Below are 24,541 nucleotides of genomic sequence, written 5' to 3' on the forward strand. Positions count from 1 at the left end.
TTAAATTTTGTACAAATATTTATTCCAAAACATTTTAAAGCAGATTTCAGTCTGAGAATTAAAATAGCCAAATTATGAGCACCTCTGAAATGGTTCCTGAGAGGTTTCAAATACATTTTGCTTTTAAATAAATCCCTTCTAAAAAAATTATGTCATCTTGTTCCTCTTTATTCCTGGGCTGAAAATAAGACTCAGTTAAGAATATTGCATCATATTCCTTTCTCTTTCATACAATTAGAAATGTGCATATGCTACCTTCATACAACCAATCATGGCAACTTAATGAACAAGAATGTAATTTAGGTTAATCAAAATAAGTTACAATACACACAAAGTAAATCTAGCCAGTTGTCATTTATACAGTTCTACATTTCTGAAGAAAATCTACTATTTCCATCATATTTATCTGTTTTAGTACACTTAGCTTTGAATTTGGGTGGTAAAACTGATATTTAAAAGAAGTGCTTTGGTATAAAACAAGTCTATAACAACTGTAAGCCTGAGGGAGGAAGGAAACTGACAAAAATGTACACTAATTGCTATTATACATCTTGTTCCAGATGGTGTAATACTAATAGGAAGCTGCAGCATTAAGCCTAAGGTCTGTACTCTAACTGAAATAAAAGTGCCTGTACAAGGGAGTTGCCCCAATTTAACTAAATCAGTAATTTCCTTGTGTAGACATGGTTTAGCATGACCAAATTAACTACCTCAACAATTAATTGCTCCTCCTTGGCCTTTTGGCCAACATCAGGCATAGCATCAGCTTAATATCTTATCCTGTCTATAACCTACCTTTGCAGTGGATGGCGTAAATGATTGCGTTTTCCACCTTGAAATTGTATAATAGTAACCAATCCCTTCTCAAACATTACTATTTCAGTGCTACACATTTCTGCTATTCTGCAATAAAATAAGTCACTGAACTTCAAACTTAGAATTGGTCATTGGTTCTTGTCCCCCTTTATACCTAGAAAAGATTACAATCACTTTAAGACATGTGACCTAAGGTTTCAATATCTGATCAATGAATGGTGACTGAATCAAGTATACCACAAAGCTTATCTAGCAGATCTAAAGTCTATTTTTGAACGTCTGCCAGTTGCCATTGAAACAAAAATAAGTAACCTTGTCCTCATTGTCTCCCTTCTGTACCTCATTCCAGCTTGAACTAGCATTTGGGAGGTCTGGAGTCTGCTGGCCTTTAAGAGGTAGGGTTGTATGTAATGTGATGCTTCATTTGCAGAGGCAATGTTTCAAAGCTGGAATCTGGGAGCAGGAGAATGGATTACGCAAAATTAGAAGCTTCAGAAACTTTTTCGCAAAATTACTGTACTACAAAAAGGCACACTGGGATAGCGGGGAGGACAAAAAAAATTCATATAAATGAGCCTAGTTTTTATTACTTCACAGATAATTGCCATCAGCAAAAAGTTCAAAGCCATTCAAATCATACAAGGTTAAAAGTCTTTACTATGTATTTTTTAGGCTGCTCTGCAATGCAAATGAGAAGGGAGTTTTAAACAATTCTTCCAGTCTGCTTTTTAATTTGGAAATAAAAGCAATGTGCTTTATTGCTAGGGTAATTTTCACAAAGATTTGTAGTGGCTCCATCACCACCACTCCAATACAAAAATCTCAGTGCTCTCGGGCTCATTTACAATCACAAGCCTTAAGCAGAGGAACTACAATTGTGTGTGTCAAGGACTTCAGTTTCAATCTGTTATTACTATAACTTAATATAAAGCAATTCTGGGAGTCAGGAGACAAGTTCTATCCCAAACTCACTGCGTCACCGTGGCCAATTCCCTTAGCCTGTTTCTGCATGGTAAAATAGGAGTATTAATTCTACTCATCACGACTATTGTGAAAGCTATTGATACCTGTAAAGTGTATTGTGATCCTTTGATGACAGATGATACTTACCCTTGTCAAAAACTTCACACTGTAATTGTCATAAAACATCGTGTAGAAATTATCCACAATACTGTATACAGATTAAGGAAAGGCAAAAAACAAGTTTCCCCACTCATGCCAATATATCTACGTATATCTAGCACACCACTTGTATTTTGGGGTGTATACTCCCATTGACATGCAGGATATTTAAGCACAAAACCCATTAGCATTGATTAGAACATTCCCTCTAATCCCCACCACACCCGAGATATCAGTGGGAGGAACCCTATCTCTTCTCCCTCTACCCCCCAAGAAAAACTACTTGATCCTGGGAGTCATGATTAGCAAGTATTTTAAGATCTCTAAGATCACTTTCAGTGTTAATTTTACTGTTGCAGTTGGCATGGCCAAACCACAGCTAAGGATGAAGACATTCAAAGGGCTTGTCTACATTCGCGCTTATGCCAGCAAAATGTGTTGTTTAGCAGCGTTTTTTCAGACCCCTGAGTGACAAGTTTTGCCAGCATAAGCGAGAGTGTACACAAGCCCATAGCAATTAAAAACGCATACAGCAATAAACTGGTCATTTCATTCCCAAAGAATTTGCTTGCACAGTGAAGTTTCACAGAAGTTTGCAATGAGAGAATACCACCATCATGTTTGTGCTGCTACTGATGAAGCTTATTTTCTCTTGAGAACAACATAAAGCTATCTGAACTCTGGAACTTACTTGTATTATCACCTAGGAAACTTAGTCATGGACCAGGATCCCATTCTGTTATACAGACACAGAACAAAAAGATGGTCACTTTTGGTGATATTTGGAGGAAAGAACTTGAAGTTTTTTTTTTTTTGTTTTTTTGTTTTTTAAAGAAATTGCATGTTTATTTTATATTACTATCAGCATTGGACAATTCACTCTTTACTTCTTCATTGTCTTAAATATCTATGGTTAGAAAGTTAATCTATTATGTAGCAATATAAGTTTCATTGCTACCCTTTTGCTGAAGGTGTAGTACCTCTCTTTGCCGTTTGATCTTCTGACTCCAGAATTTCATTTTGGATTTAATCAACTTGACTTTAAAAACTGGGCACTTCTGTTCTTGTGATCACAGAGAGAACAATGAAGTCTTTATTTTTAGTCAGTGTTCTGTATAAAGAAGAGTAAATTACAACAGGAAATGTGAACTCTCTGAATTGCACATCTTAAAGGCTACTTAATATACTGATCACGTTAATTAACTCAACTGCAATATTATACTGTGACCAATCCCATGTTAAACTCCCCACAATTAAAAAAATGGGACAATTCACAATGTTTCTGACAGTAAGACTGCTAACATTGCCACGAGTAAAACCACCCATACTTGGCACTATTAAGCAGCATAATGGTACTAAGGCTCAGAGCCAAAATTATTTCAAGTATGTTTACAGAATTTGGAGCATAGACAAATTTTCTCAGACACAGAATTGGCGTGGCTTTGTCTCATTATATCCAATAAAGGGTGGCCTTATTTCATTTTAAACTGTTCAGACATGAACAACAGCACTGTTTCGCAGTCCCTGTAAATACATTTTAAAGACAGGTATATGAGGACACATGGCATTAAAAATGTTTCTTTCACCTCAAAAACACAGCAGCCAATAAATAGTACTTTGATTGTTGAAAAGCAGCTGACCTAGCTGCCTGGAATCCTGGTAGTCTATAAGCCTCAAATTTGAGGCCAGAATTCTCATACTTGGGTGCCTAAAATGCATGGTCAGAAATGTTGAATACCTGCTGCTTCCACTGAATTTCCAGTCAGCAGGGAATGGGAATAAGACAGAACTGACTTCTCACGTGTAAATGTGGCCTATGAGGTTACAGAAAGCCAACGTGCGACCACCGTTTTTTTGTGTCCTTAACTAAACCAAGTAGAGCAGGTGTTGTGGTATTCTGCAAGCCCCTTCTGACTGCCAAAGTACCTTGCCACTGAAGAGCTCTAGGTCTCTGAGCAGATGGCCAATTGTTTGTAAGAGCAGTGAGCACAACAACTATTTCACTAGTAACAAGAGAGATCACCACTCCTTTACTCTTATTGTACGTAAAAGTGAGAGCTTGCTGAAGACAAAATGAAAATAGCTTTAAGTCACAACAGATTTGTTCTGAAGAAACAAACAGCAATGTTACCGTGGAACTGAAAATTCACCTGTGAACAAAGTAGATTTAAATAGTTACGCCACACTGGCTTCAGGCAGCCTTGCAGGCAGCCAAATACTGTATTGGAATTTTGTCCTAGCTTTATACAGGGCCACTTCCTAATGAAAGTGGTGGGCAAAACAAAGTATTTTTTCTCCCTAAGGAAATACTGCCAGCTTTTTAGCCTATCTGCTTCATTTTCAGGCCCCAGCACCTTATTGCTCTACAACTGTTAGCAACATGGAATACATGCAAAGGTCTTCAGTTCTGTGCAACCAATGGTTTCTTTTTAGACTACAGTCAGACACCACAATATATTTGGCTATGAAATCCAAGTGGGCACATCAAAGAAAAATTAGAAGCTATGGGCGTCATCCCACAACCAAATTAGATGATTGTCTGAGAAATCATTTGAGAATGGGAGTCTAAAACCAGCTGTTTTATTTGACAACCATTCTCCCAGCACTCACTACATAGGCTTTACATACTCTGCACGTCACTGCATGTACAGCTAGCTGATTCTAGAAGTTCAGCATAAATCACTGTAATGAAGCAGTTCATATATTCTATGCTATTACAGAATTTAAAATCTATGACGTCTGTTGACCCAGTAGTCAGTTTCAATGTGAAACTTGCTTAAAAGCCTCATTTCAAGCTTGAAAAATTGATTGGCACCAATCATAAAATCCCCCATTCAGACCCAGATATACTTAAATTCCAGTCTGTATAAATGCTCATAAGTGAGACTACAGCATTTCTTTCCCCAACTTTTCTTTATTCCACTAGCAAGAATGTTACTTTGCCATTTTTATTGCAGAAGCCAACACAGCTGTCTTGGTTTATGGATCAGTGTACCGGGATCGTAAGACATCAGCAGGAATCTGCGTATCTATTAGTGCTGGTACAGAGCATCATGGAGACTTGCATTGTGCGTGTTGACACATCACACAGAAGTAGTAGCTTTTAACTTTACAACTAGCAATTTTCCAAGTGTAAATAAATGTACATTTGGGAGGGATACGGAGGTTAAATGAGGTTGACACCATCACTTTCATCAATCATAAAATAGGTTAGAAAAAGCTTGGAAGTGTCAGCCCCTAAGCATATGTACTGCATTTATTAAGGGACATGGGTATACAAATCAATGTCAATGGGCAAAAGGTATTAGGTCAAATGATAGTAATCTCGTCTCTTTGAAAGTAACAGGTGCAAACACCATATCCACACAGGCTTTTTATCCTTGTTTAATTTTCCTTAAAATAGTTTATGCCCTTTTCCATGAGGCCAACACTTGCATTTATCTATCAGTTTTAATATTTTCTACCAGGATCAATGGTATCCAGTTTAGAAGATGAACCTTCATGCTCAAGCCTTTGAATTAGTACAATCATAAGCCAATTTGTATTGTGTGATTCTGTCCATTTCCCTCTACAAACATTGAGTGAAATTTTCTGTTGACATTTTTTCCAGCTTGTTCATATTTAAATGAACAAGCTCTGGTCCTAGCATGATAAGCAAGAAAGAGGACAAGACAAGTTACTGAAGAGCAGCTCCATCAATAGCAAACATAGGAACTACTCAGTGGAGGGAGATGTTTTCCCAAAGCAATGTCCATTGCTGGCAACGGATATGCTAAGGCACTACCACCGTAAGATTTAGAACACATGGGACAGAAACTAGAAGAGACGGCTGAACCTAAGTGGATTCTTATGTCAATCTGTTTTCATGACATTTTTAAAAAGAGCATGAAAATAAATCTGTATGTCAGTTAACACCCACTAATATTAGAGAGAGAAATTCACAGTTTTAGTTCTTGACACAAACGGACTGAAAGAGGCAAATTTACATCTATCAGAAGAACAGCAGATGGACCAACTTTATATACAGGCTGTCTTGAAAAGGTGTATCTGACATGTTATTCAAGGTATTGCTCTATACTCAGATATGCGAAGAGGGAGACAACTTCTGTGACAAAGTCAGGGTAGCAAGGCCCAAAATGCTTGACTGGCACAGGAGTAGTCTGGATAAAGAGTTAAGATTCATGGTGGAAAGAGCATATATATAGTTTGGGTGGAGGTGTTCTATTACAGCAAAAGCTTTTCAATTAAAGTGATTCTGGAAATTAAGGTGTTTGCACAACTGTATTATCAGGATGTTCCTAATTGACAGATACCATCATAGCCCTCAACATATTCCATGGTGTGGAATGTGCAATCACAAAGTGAGTAAAGTAATTACTGAAGGTTTAACCCCTGGGTTCCAGGAACTGGACTACCCCAATGCTAAACACCTGTGTAAAATGTGGTGAGTGTCAGTAGATCTGAACCAAGAACAAAACATGTTACCATCCACTGTTTGGAAAACTTTATGCCTTCACACAGCCTAGTATTTTAAACTGATAAGTGAGTGCACTAAAAGTCTAATCCAGTGGCATTAACATTTGTTTAAATTAGCACAAGACTTTTGGTTTTTTTGGTAGAAAATAGTTTAGATAAAGCAAGCTAGCTAAACAGGACAATTTTCATATGCGAAGTTCTTCAGTATTTTTTGCCTGTCCTATACAGCTTTTAAAAAAATAGGGCATTACTATTTGTTTTCTCTCTACCTGGTTAAGAAACTACAAATATTTTATAAGCTGCTCTAAGAGTAAAACATTAAATAAAATGAGCAACCTGTTTCTAGTCTCCTAACAAATGCTGCAGACAAAAAAACCCCTAAGAAATCTTTTTTATTAGTCATTCTCTCAAGTCCTTTCATGTTTTGAAAGTGGTAATGTTCCTGTTCACAGGTATTAAATTAGCCTAGAAGGAATTTCTACTGGGGGGTAGCAGGTCTTCTTCAATCACCCTCTGAAAAACATTCATTTGTCAGCTAGTAATCAGAGACCAAAAGGGTGAAGAAATGGAGCAAATATTCAGAACAATATTTAGATCAAAAGGTAAGTGGTTTTTTGGTTTGTATCCCATGCTGACCACAGATGTCCCCTTTTGAAGGGATTTGTTCTCAGACTTAAATGGGTCAAATATTCCTCATTCCAGACCTAGATGGTATCCTTTGTTTTCCTCTTCAGAACAAGGATTGCAGCTAATGGAACAGTGTGTAAATACATCAGATGGTGATGTATTTATATAAACATACTGCACTGCCAAAATTCCATATTCCACATGGAATTTAAATAGACTATTAGAAATAGATGATGCTCCCTTTTCCATCTCCCAGTCCTGTAGAACAGACAGAATTACCCCCAGTCTACAGGATGCTGTCCCAATGAATAATATTAAGAGCATAAACAACTTTTCCCAATAAAGTATCTAGTTTTGTTGATAGAAGGGAATAAAGGTAAAAACGGTGAGTGAAAGGTAATATAATTTTAAAAAACGTTTTAGACCAATCATCTGCACATCACTGCTGGATCGAGTTTGTCTATACAACCCAATGTGCTCTGACTATTTTTCAAGTATTTGATATCAACTCTGTATAAAGATTCTGCATACACAACAAATACCAAAGATAGGTGAAAAATGACTGTTTTTCTAAGTTTGAAATTAAGTACTTAAAACTAAATTAAAATATTCCAGAATAGTATTCCACATTGTACTAACAATTTGCCAAATTAAATTCCACCTCTCACAACTGACCGTGGGTTGATAAAAATCTGCTAAGTAGGTATTAAAGGAAACAGAAATAGTGTGCCATTTTTAAAAAACAGTTTGTAGTCTGGGGAAAACGTCTAAAATCCCGAATTAAAAAAACACAAATGAAGTGAAAACTTTAACGGGTACACACTGTTCACACCTATATTTCAAGTTTGGAAACGCATATTTTCAAGCAGCAATACAAAAAAGTATCCATGAAGAATGCATAATCTCTGAAAAAATTATGAAAACATCCCTGCTACCATTACATTTCTAAATACAAAACTGACTACCATATTGTTGCTTCTGTGTAGCGAGAGAAGTTCATTTTCAAAACAGATAAAATTCAGTCTTTAGGTGTGAATGGTATGAATGACAGTCTCCTTTTTTAAATTTCTTAGTTGTTTAGGATCCTTAAGCATGCAAGCCTCGTAGAGGAGGGCCCAACACGGGGACAGAGTTGGCTTATGACATCCAGTTTAGGACAGAGCTGGGAAAGCCTCTGGGTCATCTACATCAGGAGCAGAAGCACTTGACTGAAAGAAAAAGCATATTATAGAAGTTATCTGAAGAACCACAAAGTGTTTAATCTTTACACTTTTAACCTTTTTTATTGTTATGCATGATACATTTGTGTTAGTGAGTTGGAAACTTAAAGTTAAGAAAAGTGGCTAAAATGCCAAACAATGGGTTTTCAAAGGCATATTAATAGTCAAAATAAGATTGAAATTTCCTAAGATTTTTTCCCCCACAGTAAATCTCACAGAGAATTATTTTAAGTACTGTCACAACTCTCACTAACATTTTACTGCTGCTATTCCACTATTCTGGGCATCTATTAACCATGTCCACGCCTCACTATAGTACCTCTCTCTCATAGCGCCATGTGTTTTTCCAAAAGATATAAAACAGTTAACTCTTTGTGTTTAGTATCTTATGTATGGCTGATCCCATTCTATTAGAAGTACAACGTTAGACATGAACAAAGTGACAAAACCTGTGATGTGGCCATAAAGTGACACAAATTCTGTATCTTGTCATGGCACGAAGGCATGAGTCACAACAGCATTGTTGACTGTATAGTTTTTATTCATAGCTGAATATGTAAATATTTTGTCACTTTAAAATGTGTAACTATTCATGCCAATACTGAGAGATATACAACAGAACTGGGGGGAAATAAGTTCCTTGGGAGTTCACAGAATTTAAACAAGATTAGTTTTTCAGGAACAGAACTCTGTTAAATCCAAGTCTGAGTTCAAGTGGAAACTTCTGCTAACATATACTAGAGTTGAAATACACCAAGTAATAATCAGCAAGCTAAAGCTAAACAACTAAAAAAGTCACTTAAGCACATATTCAACCATCTTTTACAAAAGTTGCTACACTGCACCTGAATATGGATGGAATGACTAAATTAAATGAAGAGGCTTCTATATAACCTCTTGATATTGTGGGAAGAGGGTGGATATGGAGAGAAGTGTTACAGGAGAAAGGGGCATACTCACTCACCAAGAACAAAGCGGTTTAGATATAGCACTACAATACAGATTACCATTTATTTAATATTACTCAACCCAATATTCCAAGAGTCCTAATTGCAATTTCAAACAAATAGAAAAGACAGAAATCCCAAAATCCAAATACAAGACTGAGCTAAGAAATCAATCCCCTACTTCAGACACACACTCTGGGAGTATGGACATTAGTGGGGCAAGGATCTGCTATAACTGGTCTCTAGCACTCCCCTTTTTCTATTCCATCAAAACTAAAAAAAGCCAATCCATGTAGAAACCAGTTGCCTCCACAATAGGGTTAGCCTAATTCAAAGGTAAAATAAACAAACACTATCATTATAAATTACCAACCTGATTGGGTGTGTGGATCACGTCAAACTCCTTAACCAACTGGAAGGAAACAAACAAAGTCAACACAAAACAGCTGTAGATCTGAAAGCCATTAAGAATGCCATCACAAAACCAGTCAGTGAAACTAGATGTCATATTGGAGAGCCAAGCTCAACAAAAAATATCTGGATTTTGGGCATGTTTATAAGGAAAGAAAAACCCAACAGTTAGCATGTAAGTACCTCAAAAGTGCTGATTATGTGTTTCCTAACTATGACCTGCACTTTTTCCACTCTAGCAGGAGGAAAAAGGATGGACTAAAACAACAATCTCTATAAAAAGAATATACATAAATCACAGATTCCAAGGCCAGAATGGACCACTGTGATCATCTAAGTCTGGCCTCCTGTACAACCCAGGCCACAGAACTTCTCAAACATAATTCCTAGAGAATATCTTTTAGAAAAACATAAAATCTTGATTTTAAAATTGTCATGGTCAGTGATGGAGAATCCACTGTGACTCCGGGTAAACAGTTGCAGTGTTTAACTACTTTCATTGTTAAAAATAATGGCTTTTCTAAAAATGGTAAAGGTTTCTGGAAAAGCTTTGGTGATTTAACAACCCAACTTGCTGGAAAAGAGACTTCGTAAATGATCCAGAGTAAGAAGAAAATCATTTATGGATCTAAGCACAGATTACTTACCTTGTCAGTTCTGCTTCCACGGCTGGGCCTTCCACCACGCCCCCGGCCACCTCGGCCACCTCTGCCACCGCGTCCGGGGCGACCAAGGTCTCCAAAATTGATCTCCAGCTGGGATGTAATATCATTTGCTGGTTTACGGAAGTGATGATCCATTACAGAGTCTTCGGCATGAGCCTGAAATTAAAATGAAAGAATCTAGCACCTCTTAAAAAAATTACCAATTTTAGGCCCTGCTCTTACAAACACTTATGTCTGAGCTTAGCTTTAAGTAAGTACATAAGTATGCTAGGTTCAGAGTCTAAGATCAAGAAACTAGTGGGTACTTCTCCTTGTGTGAAATATATCAACTTTGTTTGAATACAGAAACTCCACTAAAGCAGATTTTATCAGAATAAAGAGCCATAAAAAGCAACTGTCAGTTAGCATTACATTAAATAGTCTGAATTAATTTAAAAGAGAACATAGTCCCTCTCTTTTGGCTGAAGTTAAAAGTAAATGCTTGTCATATTCAGACCAACCATTTTCTGCTCTGAATTTTTTTTTGTTAAACTATGAAATGCACATTATGGCTTGAAAAATCACAGAGGCTGCATAACACATCAGAAAGCAAATCTGTTTTTATTAAACTCTGGTAGCACATAAAAGCTCCAATTAAGATCAAGGAAGGCCTGCCTCATTGTGCTAGGCTCTACACAAGATACTGTCCCTGCTCAAAAGAACTTAATCTAATTTAAGACAAAGCAACAAAAGAGTAAAACAACAGGAGGGAAATGAGGATGAAGGTAACAGTAATAAGAACATATGATTTTATAGGCACATGATATGCATGGCTTGATGATTCCACATCATTTTGAAAGCTATTCTAAGTATGAACAAACATCATCAATTGTCACTAGCACTATCTAGCCATTATCAGCTGATGATTTCCTGTAGGCATCACAGCAGAAGTGGGTCCTGAAGTGGATTGTGAAAAAGAACTATATGCTCTCTCAAGGAAGTGGCTTCCATGTGTGAGGTGTGGTATGAAAAAAGTGAAAGGACTTATGAAAGAAGCAGACACTTATGAAGCAAAGGGTTGTAACTTAGTAGGGTAGGAAGCAAACACGCTAGTTGTGAAATGGTCATACACGATACACAGTAGGAGAACAGGCATGAACAAGAGCTATGCACCTAGGGAGGTGGTGGAATCTCCGTCTTTAGAGGTTTTTAAGCTGTGGCTTGACAAAGCCCTGGCTGGGATGATTTAGCTGAGGTTAGTCCTGTTTTGAGCAGGGGGTTGGACTAGATGACCTCCTGAGGTCCCTTCCAACTCTGTAATTCTAAATCATCTATTTATATACTGTAATGTTATTAATTTCTTTACATATAAAGGTTTTCATCGAAAAATTAGCTAACTAAGGAGATCACATCAAAACATATATCACTAATTACAGATATAAAAAGTCAGGTACCTCGTTTGATTCCAGCGGACTCCCCTGCATTTCTGTCATCCCCTTTGTCTGATGCAAATTGTGTGTCCACACCCAAGATATAAAAACAAAAGGAAGAAATGAGGCTCCACTAAATACAGAAATACCAGGCACTAAGATTAACTTAACTACTGAATACATATGTCACTGAGTACATGAAACAAGAAAGAGCTATGCAAGTACCCACAAAGAGAAAAGGATGGTGTACAACTACAGGTTTTATGGGTGAAGTATCTTGATTCAACAGTGGCCAATTTAAAAACCACAACTGCAAATTCAGTGAGGAAACAAAGGTGCAATTTCATATCTCAGGTTCTCAGCTACCACACAGATCGGCACAGTGTAAGAACCTGTGGTAAATTCCACACCCATATCTCTCTGTGAAAATTAGGACAGGCAAAAAAGCTTCGAAGCATAGCAAACAGGATTTGTATAGCAAATGTGTATGGTATGAACTGATTTGCCAGCTAGCAAGTCTTTCACCAATAAAACTATTTAAACCTGAAACTTTAAAGTCTTTTTGCAATGCCACCTAACATTTTGATTTTTCAGTTATGTTGAAAGAATGTGCGCATTTGACTCAATAAAACAAATCTGAAGGAAAACATCTGAGATTTGCTGTATGTCACACAATCCAATTTAATATGTCTGTGAAAAGGATTTTATATTTGGATGAAGACTGTCAAAATTCAACAGATCTCATCTTAAATCTGTAACTATGTGAGACATTTATGAGTGAATTTTACTGGACAACTATGGAGAATGTGAAAAGGACAAAGCAGCTCAGATAGGTGTTTGGCTGTAACTCCTTGTAGCAGGTTCACACCAATCCCCTGATGCTCTGTGCCTCTGCTCCCACAAACCACACGCAGATCACAGCTTTGTGCTCCCACGGGTGCTCTTTATTGACAGACTTTTCTCACCACTAACTATTTACAAGTACAGTCCAGACTCAGGGACCACACAGTCTCAGCCCCTCACTCAGGGCAGCTCCCCTCCAACTGAGGCTTCTCCCTCCCAAGCTGACCATTCGCCCCTTCCTTCCTTCTGGTCCTGCTACCTCCCTGCTGAGAGTCTCTGGTGAGCCCCCTTCAACTCCTTCCTGTGAGCCTTTATAAGGCCAGTCTAATGAGCATAATAGCTGCTCCCTGTTATCCCAGTTCCCATAGACTCGCTCACCAGCTCCACTCACCCTTTAATTAGGATTCCAGGGACAGAGGGCTGGCTTAGCCTTCAGTTCTCAGCCAGCACCCTGTCACACTCCTTAAAACAGCAAAAAAGAAAATACAAGCTAGCGTAAGGGGACAATTCTTTAAGGCAGATGGAGAGAACTGGACACTTAAGTCCTCTCTGTCCTTAGAGATTTTGGGTTGCATATGCGCACCAATTACCTCAAAATGTATCTGAAGAGTTGAAAATAGTTCAGGCACCAAGCCCATTCAATCCCTGGTTTCTCTGTTGAAACTATCAACTGGGGCATGCTGTGATAATTTGTAGTGTACACAACAGTCCAGAAGGATCTGAACTGTAACCACACACACACACACATATATATATTATATACATACATACATACATATAAAGTCAAACCACTGATGCCTGGTGACTACTTCTGATTGCTATTGACCAGAGCAAGGTTTGCACTAGTGGCCTAAATATGGATTATTCCATACCACATCAACAGTTTTCATGCTTTCGTGGTTGATCAGGTAGTATGAGAGAACAGCAAGAATGGAAACAGCAGGAAATATTGATTTCTGGATATTGTTTTCTCTCTTTTGGATTATTGTACTTCTCAGTCTGTTGGCAGAGAGCTCGTTCTGGACTTCTGTATTATGAAAAGTTCCTCTTCTGTACTTAACCAACAAAAATGTATCTTCCTTCTTGGAATCAATGACAAATCAACATGGGAGGTGGGGAAGAGATGTTTGTTGGGCTGAAATACTAAGTGTCTTTATATAAACTTTAAAAAATTGAAAAAAAAATTACTGAAGTTTCAGGATAGTCTATTTTAATAGATGCACTCTATGCTGAACTAGTAAGGGAAAGCCAAATTTTCTTAATTGGAGTAGAAGTGTTGCTTGCTCCCCTCTTCTGCAAAGTCCTACGGTTATTTAGAATATTTCAATATTCATTTCCATAAAGGAGCTATTAAATTAATAGCTTTTTTAATTAAAATTGAAGAATCTAATAATTATGTCCACTTGTCAAGACAGGCTTTTATTTCAATAATGGAGGAGCAACTATTGTAATTAAACTAACTGCAATTTCAGAAAACAAAATAGCTACAAATTAAGATAAAAGATATGTAACGAGATATACATGTAACTTTGCCCATGCTGATAAAATGATTTAACAGTATTGCTGCCCTATTTTACCATTATTTTATTTCTAGACATGACAATAAAATTCAAGTCTCCCTGGCCAGATACCAAACCAATCTGATTTAGGGAAAAAGGTTCCAGAATGTCTACATGACTTCAAGAGCTGCTAAACTTCCAAAATCATATTAGATTGCCTTAACACACAAACAGAGGTTTTTAAGGCCTGGCTTGACAAAGCCCTGGCTCGGCTGATTTAGTTCAGGTTGGTCCTGCTTTGAACAGGGGGTTGGACTAGATGACCACCTGAGGTCCCTTCCAACCCTAATATTCTATTATTCTTATAGGTAAATAAAAATAAATCCTCTAATTGCCATTAGAAAATTCTGTCTTCATCTGCCACTAGCTCTGAAGGGATCGGCTGGCCTCGGAAGTCTGTTTTTCCTAGTATAATCTCAGATCGTTCTCCGATTAGCCTTTCAAGCAAGAGCTGGGTCTTATTACAGAAACCAATTAACTCAGGAAATTATTATTTTTTATTTGTATTATTGTAGCATAGAGGAGCCCTAGTGATAGACTAGGAGAACCCCATTGTTCTAGGCAGTGTACAAACAGAACAAAAAGATAGTCACTGCCCCAAAGCGCTTACAATTTATTTTCCCCATAAAATACTGTCTTCCAGTGATGTCATTCCAAAAGACTTTTCAGAAGAGTGAATTTGCTTATTTCTATACTGCTAGGCAAAATTTAAACTAAAAATTAAAACCTTATTTTCTACTGATGCCTTACACATTAAGATGTTTTGACAAATTTTAAATATTCATTAGTTTAAGTAAAATGGAAAGTACTGAGGGTATAACAAACACCACACAGACCTAAGCACTTGGATAATACTGTGATTTTGGATAAGTACCTCCCAACAAGAGGCTAGTATTAGTACCCTAATTTTATAGATGACAGAATGAGGCTAGAGTTGCTCATCTATCCATACATAAGTTCTATGAAAAATAAACTGGGTATGTGTATTTAACAAAAGTGAAGATGTAAAAAGTTGAGAGCATCAATTTATCCAACTAGGGAGAGAAATGACAATTTACTGGCTTAGTGGAGTTAGTGCTAATTGTGGAACTAAGTTTTAGATCCTTGGCTTGTCACAGACCACATCATTCATTTTTTTTAAGCTAATATTTAAAACAAAGACCAACTAAAAAGCCCCTTAACAGCTCTTTGTAATGCTGTTTTAAACCACTAGCAAAGTTGCATTAAAAATTATGCTTAATTTGCTTCCTCTTCTGAAACTTAGAGGAATTTGCCTCTGTGAAGCTTCTAACACACCAGGTCTGATAATTTGCTAGATATTGTGGAGATTGGATACTGTGATTCTTCACAACACAAGATTTCCCTGCTTCTGATTCATGTAACAGTTACTAGACTGAACGTTACAGAAAAATAGCATGTACTCTGTGGTTTCTTGAATTTAATATTCTTTACAGGCACTCTAGGTAGCCATGCAAAGTTATACTGCAAAATATCAGGGTACCGACATGAAATTAGATGTTACATTAGATTTTAAGATGTTTGAGATGGGGCCTATATGTTCCTACACATTTGTACATAGATTAGTACAAGGAGCCCATATCCTGACTGATACCTTTGGGCATGACAGTAACAATAAAAAATTACTGAATGTATTTGATACTTGATCAATGCCTTTTCAAAATGTAAACTATAATTTGTTTTAAAACACCCTATTCCTGCTTTTAAACAGCAATTTTACTGGCATAATCTTCAGATGTCAAGAAGTAAAAGCTGCAAGTCAAACAATACATATATTTTAACAGTACAGATCTAGGTACTCTGGAATACCATTAAGTTTTACTTTACCTCCTCGCTCTTTGACTTATGGAGAACAAATCCTTTTTTCCATTGCCCATCAGCACCCTCATTTGGTTTACGGATGTTGAATTCAACTTTTGCACGATCCTTATTCTGAATAGCTTTCCATTCATCCAGGGTCATTTCTTTAGGGCCTTCTTCCTTGACCTCTTCAACCTCATTCTCTCTGAATGAAATTCATTATTATGATTACTGCATTTCTATTCATTAATATTTCAAACAACAATGTATAGCAAATCTAAAAACAGTGCATCAGTGTCAGAATATAGGGGAATTCATTATGTCAAAGACTTAGTAGTTATTAGGATACAGAGTAGAGTCTTCAGAATGCTGCCCTACAGAAAGGATGTGTCGCTTTCTTTTATAAGTTTTTCAAAAGTAAGATGGGATATCCACCCTAACCAACCAAAAACTGAACAACAGAGCACGGTTCCTCTGAACAACAAAATGAGAGTATAGCACAGTAAACAGCTTCAAGTTAGTGGTGTCCCAAGGTATCCTTATACCCATTAATGCTATTTTTCACTGCAAATGAGAATCATTTGCCATGGAATCAGTTTTTCAGATGTCTCTTAGTACATGATGAAAAGAAGACTGGGATGGCAAGAGCAAATTAAGTGAGGGACAGTATCATATGCTGTTCTCAGTCCTAGCAATTTTTTCAAATTATGTATGTATATGTTTTAATACTTTTGTTTCTTCATTCAATTTCCACTCTCAAATGCACAAGTTGGTTTACACCTCCACTAGTTGAACACGGTTGACAGTTTCACCTGGCTTGAAACAGTAACTGCAAACAACTTAAGATCTGATTCCTAAGTTTTGCAGTTTCACTTGCTAAGTGTCTCTGATCCCTCCCAAAAAAATCCTGTTTTGTAACTTAAACACTTGGTCACTGTGTTCAACAACAGATTGCGCACTAAATACCCATACTGAGAACACTAAAATTCTGTGCCTATTACCTAATATGTTTATATGGGGCAAATGATAACACTAACATTCAATATTTACATTTCATTGTTACTTCCTGGGAGAATAGTGAACACAGGCATATATATATGTAAGATACAATAAAGGCAACAACTATATGAGGAAGAGATTCTTGTTATCTGGTAACCATAATTTTTGGTGTAATAACGGAAATATATTTTTTCTATGTTAAACAACGAAGCAGACTTAAGTCCTCAGCTGAACAGTTCAGCTGTTTCAAAGAACACAGCTAGGAAAAATATTTGGCCATGTTAAAACGTTTGTTTTCAGCTATTCTTCTGAGAAGCTCTACTATTCCATGCTTTGGAGAAAAGATTTGAAATTTGGCAAGGAGATCACCTTGGTCTCACGAATGTGCCTTTTGCCATCTCCATGAAAATTTGCATACATTTGGCCAAGTTATAAGCCTCCAAAAATATCTCAGCTTGCACACGTTTAGCAGAGACTTGTTACAGTTTGCCAGCTAAATTCTCCAAACATACCATATTCACTTAGCATGCTTCATTTTCTCCATACAGGTCCTATCTGAGATCAAACTGTGCATGTGCCACCCTCTCAAATGAACGGAGCACACCCCATCTAGGCACATAGGGGGCTGAGCAAGGTTTTCCTTACAATTGCTCCTCCTGGTTGTCAAATTACTTTTGGCACTGGAGAAGGAAGAATGTCTGTCCTGCATTCTCAATGCTGCTCCTTCTGTGCCCAGGCAGCATGGATGAAAAAGGAAAAAGAGGAGGAAGATAGGGGAAGTAATTGATGCTGGGCAAATAGGAACAAAGCAGAGGGGAAGAGGACTAGAGCTAACAAAGGGGAGGAGCAGCAGGGGAGGGGACAGGAACAGATGTGACAGGGAGATGCTAGGGGAACAAGGGCAAAAGGGTGTATAACCACTAAAGTATCTCTCTTACGGCGTGTCTATACTACAAAGTCAAGTCAATGTAAGGCAGCTTACAGCGACCTAATTATGTAAGCATAGTGTTCCTCCCACCACTGTAACTCGCCTGTTATGCCACCTTGATGAGAGGTGTATGGTTTAGGTTGACGTAGTTAACGCAGTGTCTGTACAGACACTGTTACTTGCATCTTCTGTTGGCTTCAGGCTGGCTGACAGCAGGAGTTGTGAAAATGACAAAAATGTCAAATTCATTGCTGTTTTGAAATGGGGGGGGGGGAGGGGGGGGGGGAAGAGAGAGACAAACTAAGAACCTGGGCTCTCAACCCCCCTCTCCCCCAACTGCCCCTCTTAAGTCACTGCAAGCGCTGCTGGTGAGGACATGCACTATCAACAGGAGGGCAGTGTGGACATGAAAAACCAGTTTTTACTGTAATTACCGCGGTGACCAAATCGACCTAACATAGGCTGACAACTTTGTAGTGCAGACAAGCCCTTAGAGAACCTAGAATTCATTATTCCTGAGTCAACTTTCTATTGCTGTCTAGCAAACAGCTGTGAAGCCAAATAGCAAAGTGTCTCCCCATCGCTTTCTAACCAAGGAGCTAACAATCTTCTCCGGTTACCAGTTACTCTATTACAGTGTTTCTCAAATAGTGTTCCGCGGAACCAGTTGAAGGGTTCCGCGAAAAAATGGAACTGCGCCGCCGAAAAGGGAAAGATTTCCTGGACTTGTCGGCGGAGGGTATCGCATGGCCGCGCAAGGGTGCCGCAGTGAAATATAATTGAGAAACACTGCTCTATTAGATCAAGCAGTAGAGGATTACTGTGAATCTAAAGATCCCAACTCTGCTGATGACCAATGGGCGGGAGTGTCAATATAGTTCCACGTGATTTTTAATTTCAAGTTTTAAGCTTTAAAAAAAGTGGGAAACTGCATTCAAAAATCATGTTAAAAGAGCATTAACATTGCAAAGTCAAGCAATCAAAGGTTAGGACATGTCAAAATTAAGCTTGCTTGTACAGCATGAATTCCCCCCGCCGCCCCTGTGCATATACATTATGATATGGGTCTTAATTACATGAACACACACTTTTTCCCCATATTACTAACTACTCAACCCTGATTCATCCCCCAGAGTAGTCTGTCCTGTACACTGAATGAGGCAAGGGTCACGTGGAAAACACTGTACTATATGTGATCTTGTAATTAAGCACTATTTCATAATGCATACACAGAAGAGAGCCAAATTAAGGTTCCATGGGCAGCCTTGATTCTGCCATTTTTTCAATTTCACGTGCCTGATTTTGTGACCTTAATGTTCTTTTAGTGCAGTGTTTTTGGATACAATATATATTGCCATTGAATCAGACAGCTTTATGCCTCAAATCAAATATACATGAAAGAGACTAGTCTCTTTCTTCAGCACTGGAAAAATTTCTATAAATACAAAAAAAACTTCAGTAAAAGACACTGCACTGACCCTTTCTAACAAATACTGGTCAGTCATGATGTGCCTAAAGTGGGACTTTAGAAGTTATTAGCCCTCAAGCCAGGATTTTATCTCTTAAGTCTTATTTTCTCCTGTCAGTTCATGCTACAGTGAAATCATCAGTTATAACAATTAATTTCTTAATATTGTAAAGCCATAGTGGCTTCAATATGAGATCAATCAGAAGGAGAAAACTGAATTCAAAAGTCTTCATTTACAACTAAAGGAATGAATAAATAATAAATTAGTGGGAAAGTAGCTAGGATTTGTTTCGTTTTGCCTCCTTCATCTCCATTTCCAACAGGAAGTTTATCAAGTATCTCATTATAAAATTTTTAAAACTTCAGAGCTTTCTATTAACTTATAAACCTGTCTCATTCACTAGGCTAAATAATTTTAATTTGATAGTTCAACCAACATTTTCAAGGAAAATGTTGAAGTGTGTGATAATGCTTCCAGAGTGCTGAACAAACATTTAAAATAAATCTAAAGTAAATAAATAAATTTGGTGCAAGATATACGTAACTCTGTACAAACAGAAGCCCTATTTACATAAGAGCACAAATCAATCCCCACTTATCCAACATCATTTCCATTTTCATCCAGATAGTTATCTTATGCTCTCCCTCCCCTTCAAGCCTCTTTGATCAACAACCACTTCTTATCTTTTTTGCCCAATTCCCAGTTTCCATGATTTCTATGCTATCTCCTCTGGTGGGGGCCGCCTCCCAATGGACAATTTCCCTTGCAACCTGTTCCATGAAACTTAAGTAAACTAACATCCCACACTTAAACAGTACAGATCAGTGCCTGAGTTATCTTCTACCTATGTGTCCCTATTTGGTTGAGGACATCCCTTCTGTTGGCACTTTGCATATTTTACTAATGTGAAGAGTCCCACAGTGCCATTTAAAGAGACTACAAATTGCTGTAGCAATTTAGGGTGGAATTTTATGAAATCCACCCATGGTTCAATAGAAAACTTCCTAGCTTAATAAGAACATTAATTAATGTACATACTGCTCTTTGAAGACCTAAAGCAATGTGTGCAGCATACCATGTTTTTGTGATAATGCACGTTAAGATGATATGCCAAATTTGGTCCAAAAAATCTGAAAGAGTTTGTTGCATAGCTTCTTGTCTGCAGACAGTGACAAAAGGTTTGTATGTAGCAGGCAGATACCTGGTCACATGCCACAATAAAATCTACAACAGCCAGATGACAGCACAAAAAGTACAGTGAATCTGGCATACCTAGATATTCACCATGAGACAACTTATTTTTAAAAGGACCAGCTAGCTTGTTTTCAACTGATGTTTACTTTTTTCAACAACTCTCAATTTCCACTTTTAAATCTTGTTCTGTAATGGAAATATGGATTTCCACTTAAAATATAGGCTTTAGTTGACAAGGCAGTCTAAGCTTGCAAACCTTCCTTTCTTATTTTCTATCACACCCATCTTTTACCTAAACTTAACCTTTAAATCAAAATTACTAGACTTTTCTCCTACTTTAGCAATCTACACTCCAGATGTGCTTCAAAGGTGCCTGAGCTGCTCTATGCTGTACGGGAAAACTGAGGTTTCACTAAATGCAACTTACCTGAGATTCGCACTAATACTCTACTCAGGTGCATGCTGGAATAGAATATTACTCCAATAACTTCCAGGGAAAGTGAAAATTGTTTGATCAACTATTAAACATATTTAAGTAGTAATATAAGCTGTTTTAGTTTGAAACACTTCATTTTTAACACACTCTTTAATACTGCCAAACCATAAGTTTCTAATGTGTCCAGTAAAAAAATTAATATTTCAATTATTGAATTAAGTGGTTTTAGTTTAACATAATTGTTTTCCTATAAAACTATATACTGGATGCAACTTTGGGAGGCAAATGCAAGACTTCCATGTGACTCGTACTGTAAAAAATGATTTTCAACATGAACCAGACAAATTGCCTAAACAGCTGTAACAAGTAGTAATAGACTCAGTACCAAAACTCCAATTACATCAATGTAATTATTTTAAATATTCTATCAGTAATGCTTATCATATTATTGCTCTTAATGATGATTTTTCCAAATCTGTGTTCTGACTTATTAGTTGGGCATTTTGGGTGATGTCAGAGCTACATCTGGGTAAACAAAATATTAATGTTTAAAAAGGATTGCTATTAAAGCCACAAACAGAAACATTCAATTTCATCCACCCAACTTCATATCAAGCGTTTCAGAGAAAATCTGTTTTAAAGAACATTTTTATATTAAGAACTGATTTATCATTTTGGGTAGTAGGAATCTAGTGGATCATATATTCCATCCCACTACACTGTGGAAAATTTAGTTATTTATAAATCCTCCCTGTTGGGTGGATCTCTACTCTAACCTTGAATAAGTCTAGAGATGATTCAAAAATGTTCCATGGCAGCTGTGTGTGTTATTGTTTTGTTGTTTTAGGGGCCAGATCTCAAACACCAGTACACAGCATGTGGTTAGACTGAGCCAGAAATCCCTGCAAATGCATCACATACCCTTAGGCTCTGGAGGCTAATGCAGGGGAAATCTGTTGATGGATTCAATGACCCGACTTCTGCTCACTTACATACTAAAAGGTCCCACAATAGAGCTACATGGGACATGGGGGAAAATGCATCATTTCTGCTGTCCCAGATTCTTCCACAGCCTTGGAGGGGCAGAATTTGGCGTTTAATACTCAACATAAATTTCTTGACTTCACTTAATAATAAAACTTTGCCCTCCTCTTTCTGACTATCCACAAAGTCACTAATGAGAAAACTGACTGGTACTAGGTCCATTGTTAGAATTTTCTTAGAGAAATGTATACTATGAGATACCCTCTAATCCAATTGACATTTTCTTATGACATTGCCGTATGGAACCATATCACATACCTTACTAAAGTTGACACAATCTGCATTTAATTCATCCACTACACTTATCTTACCAAAGTTTCACATTAAGTTTTCATGAACCTTATGTGCCATTACTGATTATCTTGTTTTCCTATAGCCACTTGCTTTTATTCAACTAATCCAATAGGTGTTAAAGTCACTGATTTCCAATTCTCTGGTTCCCTCTTCCTTGGAAACACAAATTAAAGGTAATCAAGTTTTCAGCAAATCATTCATACACATAGCAACAGAACTGGAGACACATAATGTTTTCCTCAGAAGTCTGGCCATTATCATCAATACAACTACTTTGGAAGCCCAAAAGTGAAAAAAAGTGCTGCCTACCAACTTGAATTGAATCCTTTTGCTTGGTTACTCTGCTCAAATGTGGCAGGGCTGCTTTCACTTTGTTTTGAAAATCTTATTTTGGAAGCATATTTAAACTATCATTTAACTGATTAAATAACAAACTAAATCTGAAGGCGGCCTAGTAGTTTACAGAGTACCGATGAACCATTCATTACATGTAAATGTCTAGAAATAAAGGTAATTCTGAAGATACCCCCCCTCTTCTCCCCAGTCTTTCAACAGTACTGTGGTCACTTACATATCTGTGGAAGAAATGCCAATGGCCCCATGGGAAAGAGGTCTGCCAATGGCCACATGGTCAAAGAACCCAAGAAATTAAAGAGAAAAATAATCTAAAAATGCAAGAGTCCTGTGGCACCTTAAAGACTAACAAATTTGGGCATAAGCTTTCGTGGGCAGAAACCCACTTCATCGGATGCAGTAGGTTTCTGCCCACGAAAGCAGGTGCCACAGGACTCTTGTTGTTTTGCTAAAAACAGACTAACATGGCTATCCCTCTGGAATTCAAAAATGGTATGTGAAGCAATCAGAGAAAGTTGTAAAAAGGATGGTACTCACTTATTCTCAGAATCAGCAGGTGGATGTTCCTCTCCTTCTGGTGTTTCCTCAGTCACATTTGACTGATCCAACTCACTGTAATTAAAAGATTTTTTTTTCTTCAAACCAGCACCTGTTTAAAACTGCTAAGATGTTACTGAATCTCAAGACTCACTCAATAGTCAGGAGATCCAGCTTTTCTCATTATTTCATGAAAAGCATGGGTCTCTTTAGAGATTTAAGAAAAGCCAATTGTCTCAATTTTCTGAGCAATTTTCCCAAGACTTGTATGGCTCTTTGCATCAATACCGATGCTTCTAGTCTCCTGCCCTTTCCTCAAATGCAAAACTGACCCAGGCATTAAACTGAAGACTAGAAAGACAGTAATGCACATGAGAAAGCGTTGCTGTAAACTGATGTAAAGTAACAATCACTACTTTCCAGAACAGAACATAAAAAAACAACAGTTTACACTTAGAGCCAAAGTCAAGTAACTTCAAATGTTACCAACGAGCTAATGGGTAACTTTTTGCTTTTCAAGTGTTAATAAGGCTTCAAAATTGATGTTAAGAAAACAGCTAAACTGGTGTTGTTTCCACTAACACAGAAGACTTAAAAAAAAAAAAAAAAAAAAAACCTACAAATTTCAGAGAGACAAATACATTTTTTATAAAACAGTGGAAACAGGGAGACCTGTTTAAATTTTTCTGTTAATGAATTTCAAGAAATTACAGATTACTAACGTTAGCTCATCTTTGACGGTTCCCCAGTTGTGTGATCCACTGCCGCCACGTTTATCCTCATGCTTTAGGCCACTGAAATGTGAATGTGAGAGAGAACTAACAAAACTGAGTTAACATAATAGTGTCTGGATACAGAAATTCAAAGGCAAATTAAGAAGTGTATACTATTAAAAGCTAGTGAAAAACAATAGGAAGAGTTTAAATTTAAGACTTACGATCTATCACTTCCACTATGCCTGTCAAATTCACGTTTGCCACGGGAGTCAAAGCCATCTCCTCTGCCCATTCCACGTCCACGACCTCCACGTCCACCTCTTCCACCCAGACCACCACGACCACGCATAAGTCGGTCGATAATGGGCCTATCATAGAACAGAAGCCATTAAATATTACACTTCCAAAAACTAAAACACAGCTTAGAGCCTTTGAATATATTTGTTTTTAAACTCTGTGCTGTATTTAGTTAGTTGAACATAAACATTTAGGAATTATTTAGGAATTCGATTTAGGAATATTACCATCTAAAAAAAGAATACCAATTTAAATGCAGCCTGAGTTTAAAAATCTTGAAACAATGCTTTAAAATAAGTCAACTACTCACCTTATTTCATCTAGTAATTAACCGTATTTTTGAATGTAATACAACAAATA

General features: G+C 37.3%; 1 protein-coding gene across 2 annotated transcripts in view; it reads right to left on the bottom strand.

Annotated features, from left to right (window-relative positions):
- SERBP1 (SERPINE1 mRNA binding protein 1) overlaps positions 1–24,541 on the bottom strand; it is a 32,098-nt gene continuing 7,557 nt past the window's right edge. Inside the window, exons 3-10 of one of the 2 annotated variants that reach the window (XM_067563347.1) lie at positions 24,106–24,252; positions 23,891–23,962; positions 23,169–23,243; positions 15,941–16,118; positions 11,718–11,765; positions 10,267–10,440; positions 9,582–9,620; positions 1–8,249 (exon numbers count right to left, since the gene is read on the bottom strand). In XM_067563347.1, coding sequence (XP_067419448.1) covers positions 8,193–8,249; positions 9,582–9,620; positions 10,267–10,440; positions 11,718–11,765; positions 15,941–16,118; positions 23,169–23,243; positions 23,891–23,962; positions 24,106–24,252 — 790 coding nt within the window. In that variant the 3' untranslated portion in view covers positions 1–8,192. Of the gene's footprint in view, positions 8,250–9,581; positions 9,621–10,266; positions 10,441–11,717; positions 11,766–15,940; positions 16,119–23,168; positions 23,244–23,890; positions 23,987–24,105; positions 24,253–24,541 lie in introns of both variants that reach the window. The other variant, XM_067563346.1, reaches the window with a different exon arrangement.

This window comes from Emydura macquarii, unplaced genomic scaffold (genome assembly GCF_026122565.2).
Source record: "Emydura macquarii macquarii isolate MOO-44397 ecotype Brisbane River unplaced genomic scaffold, CSIRO-AGI_Emac_v2 contig_2481, whole genome shotgun sequence".
NCBI lineage: Eukaryota > Metazoa > Chordata > Testudines > Chelidae > Emydura > Emydura macquarii.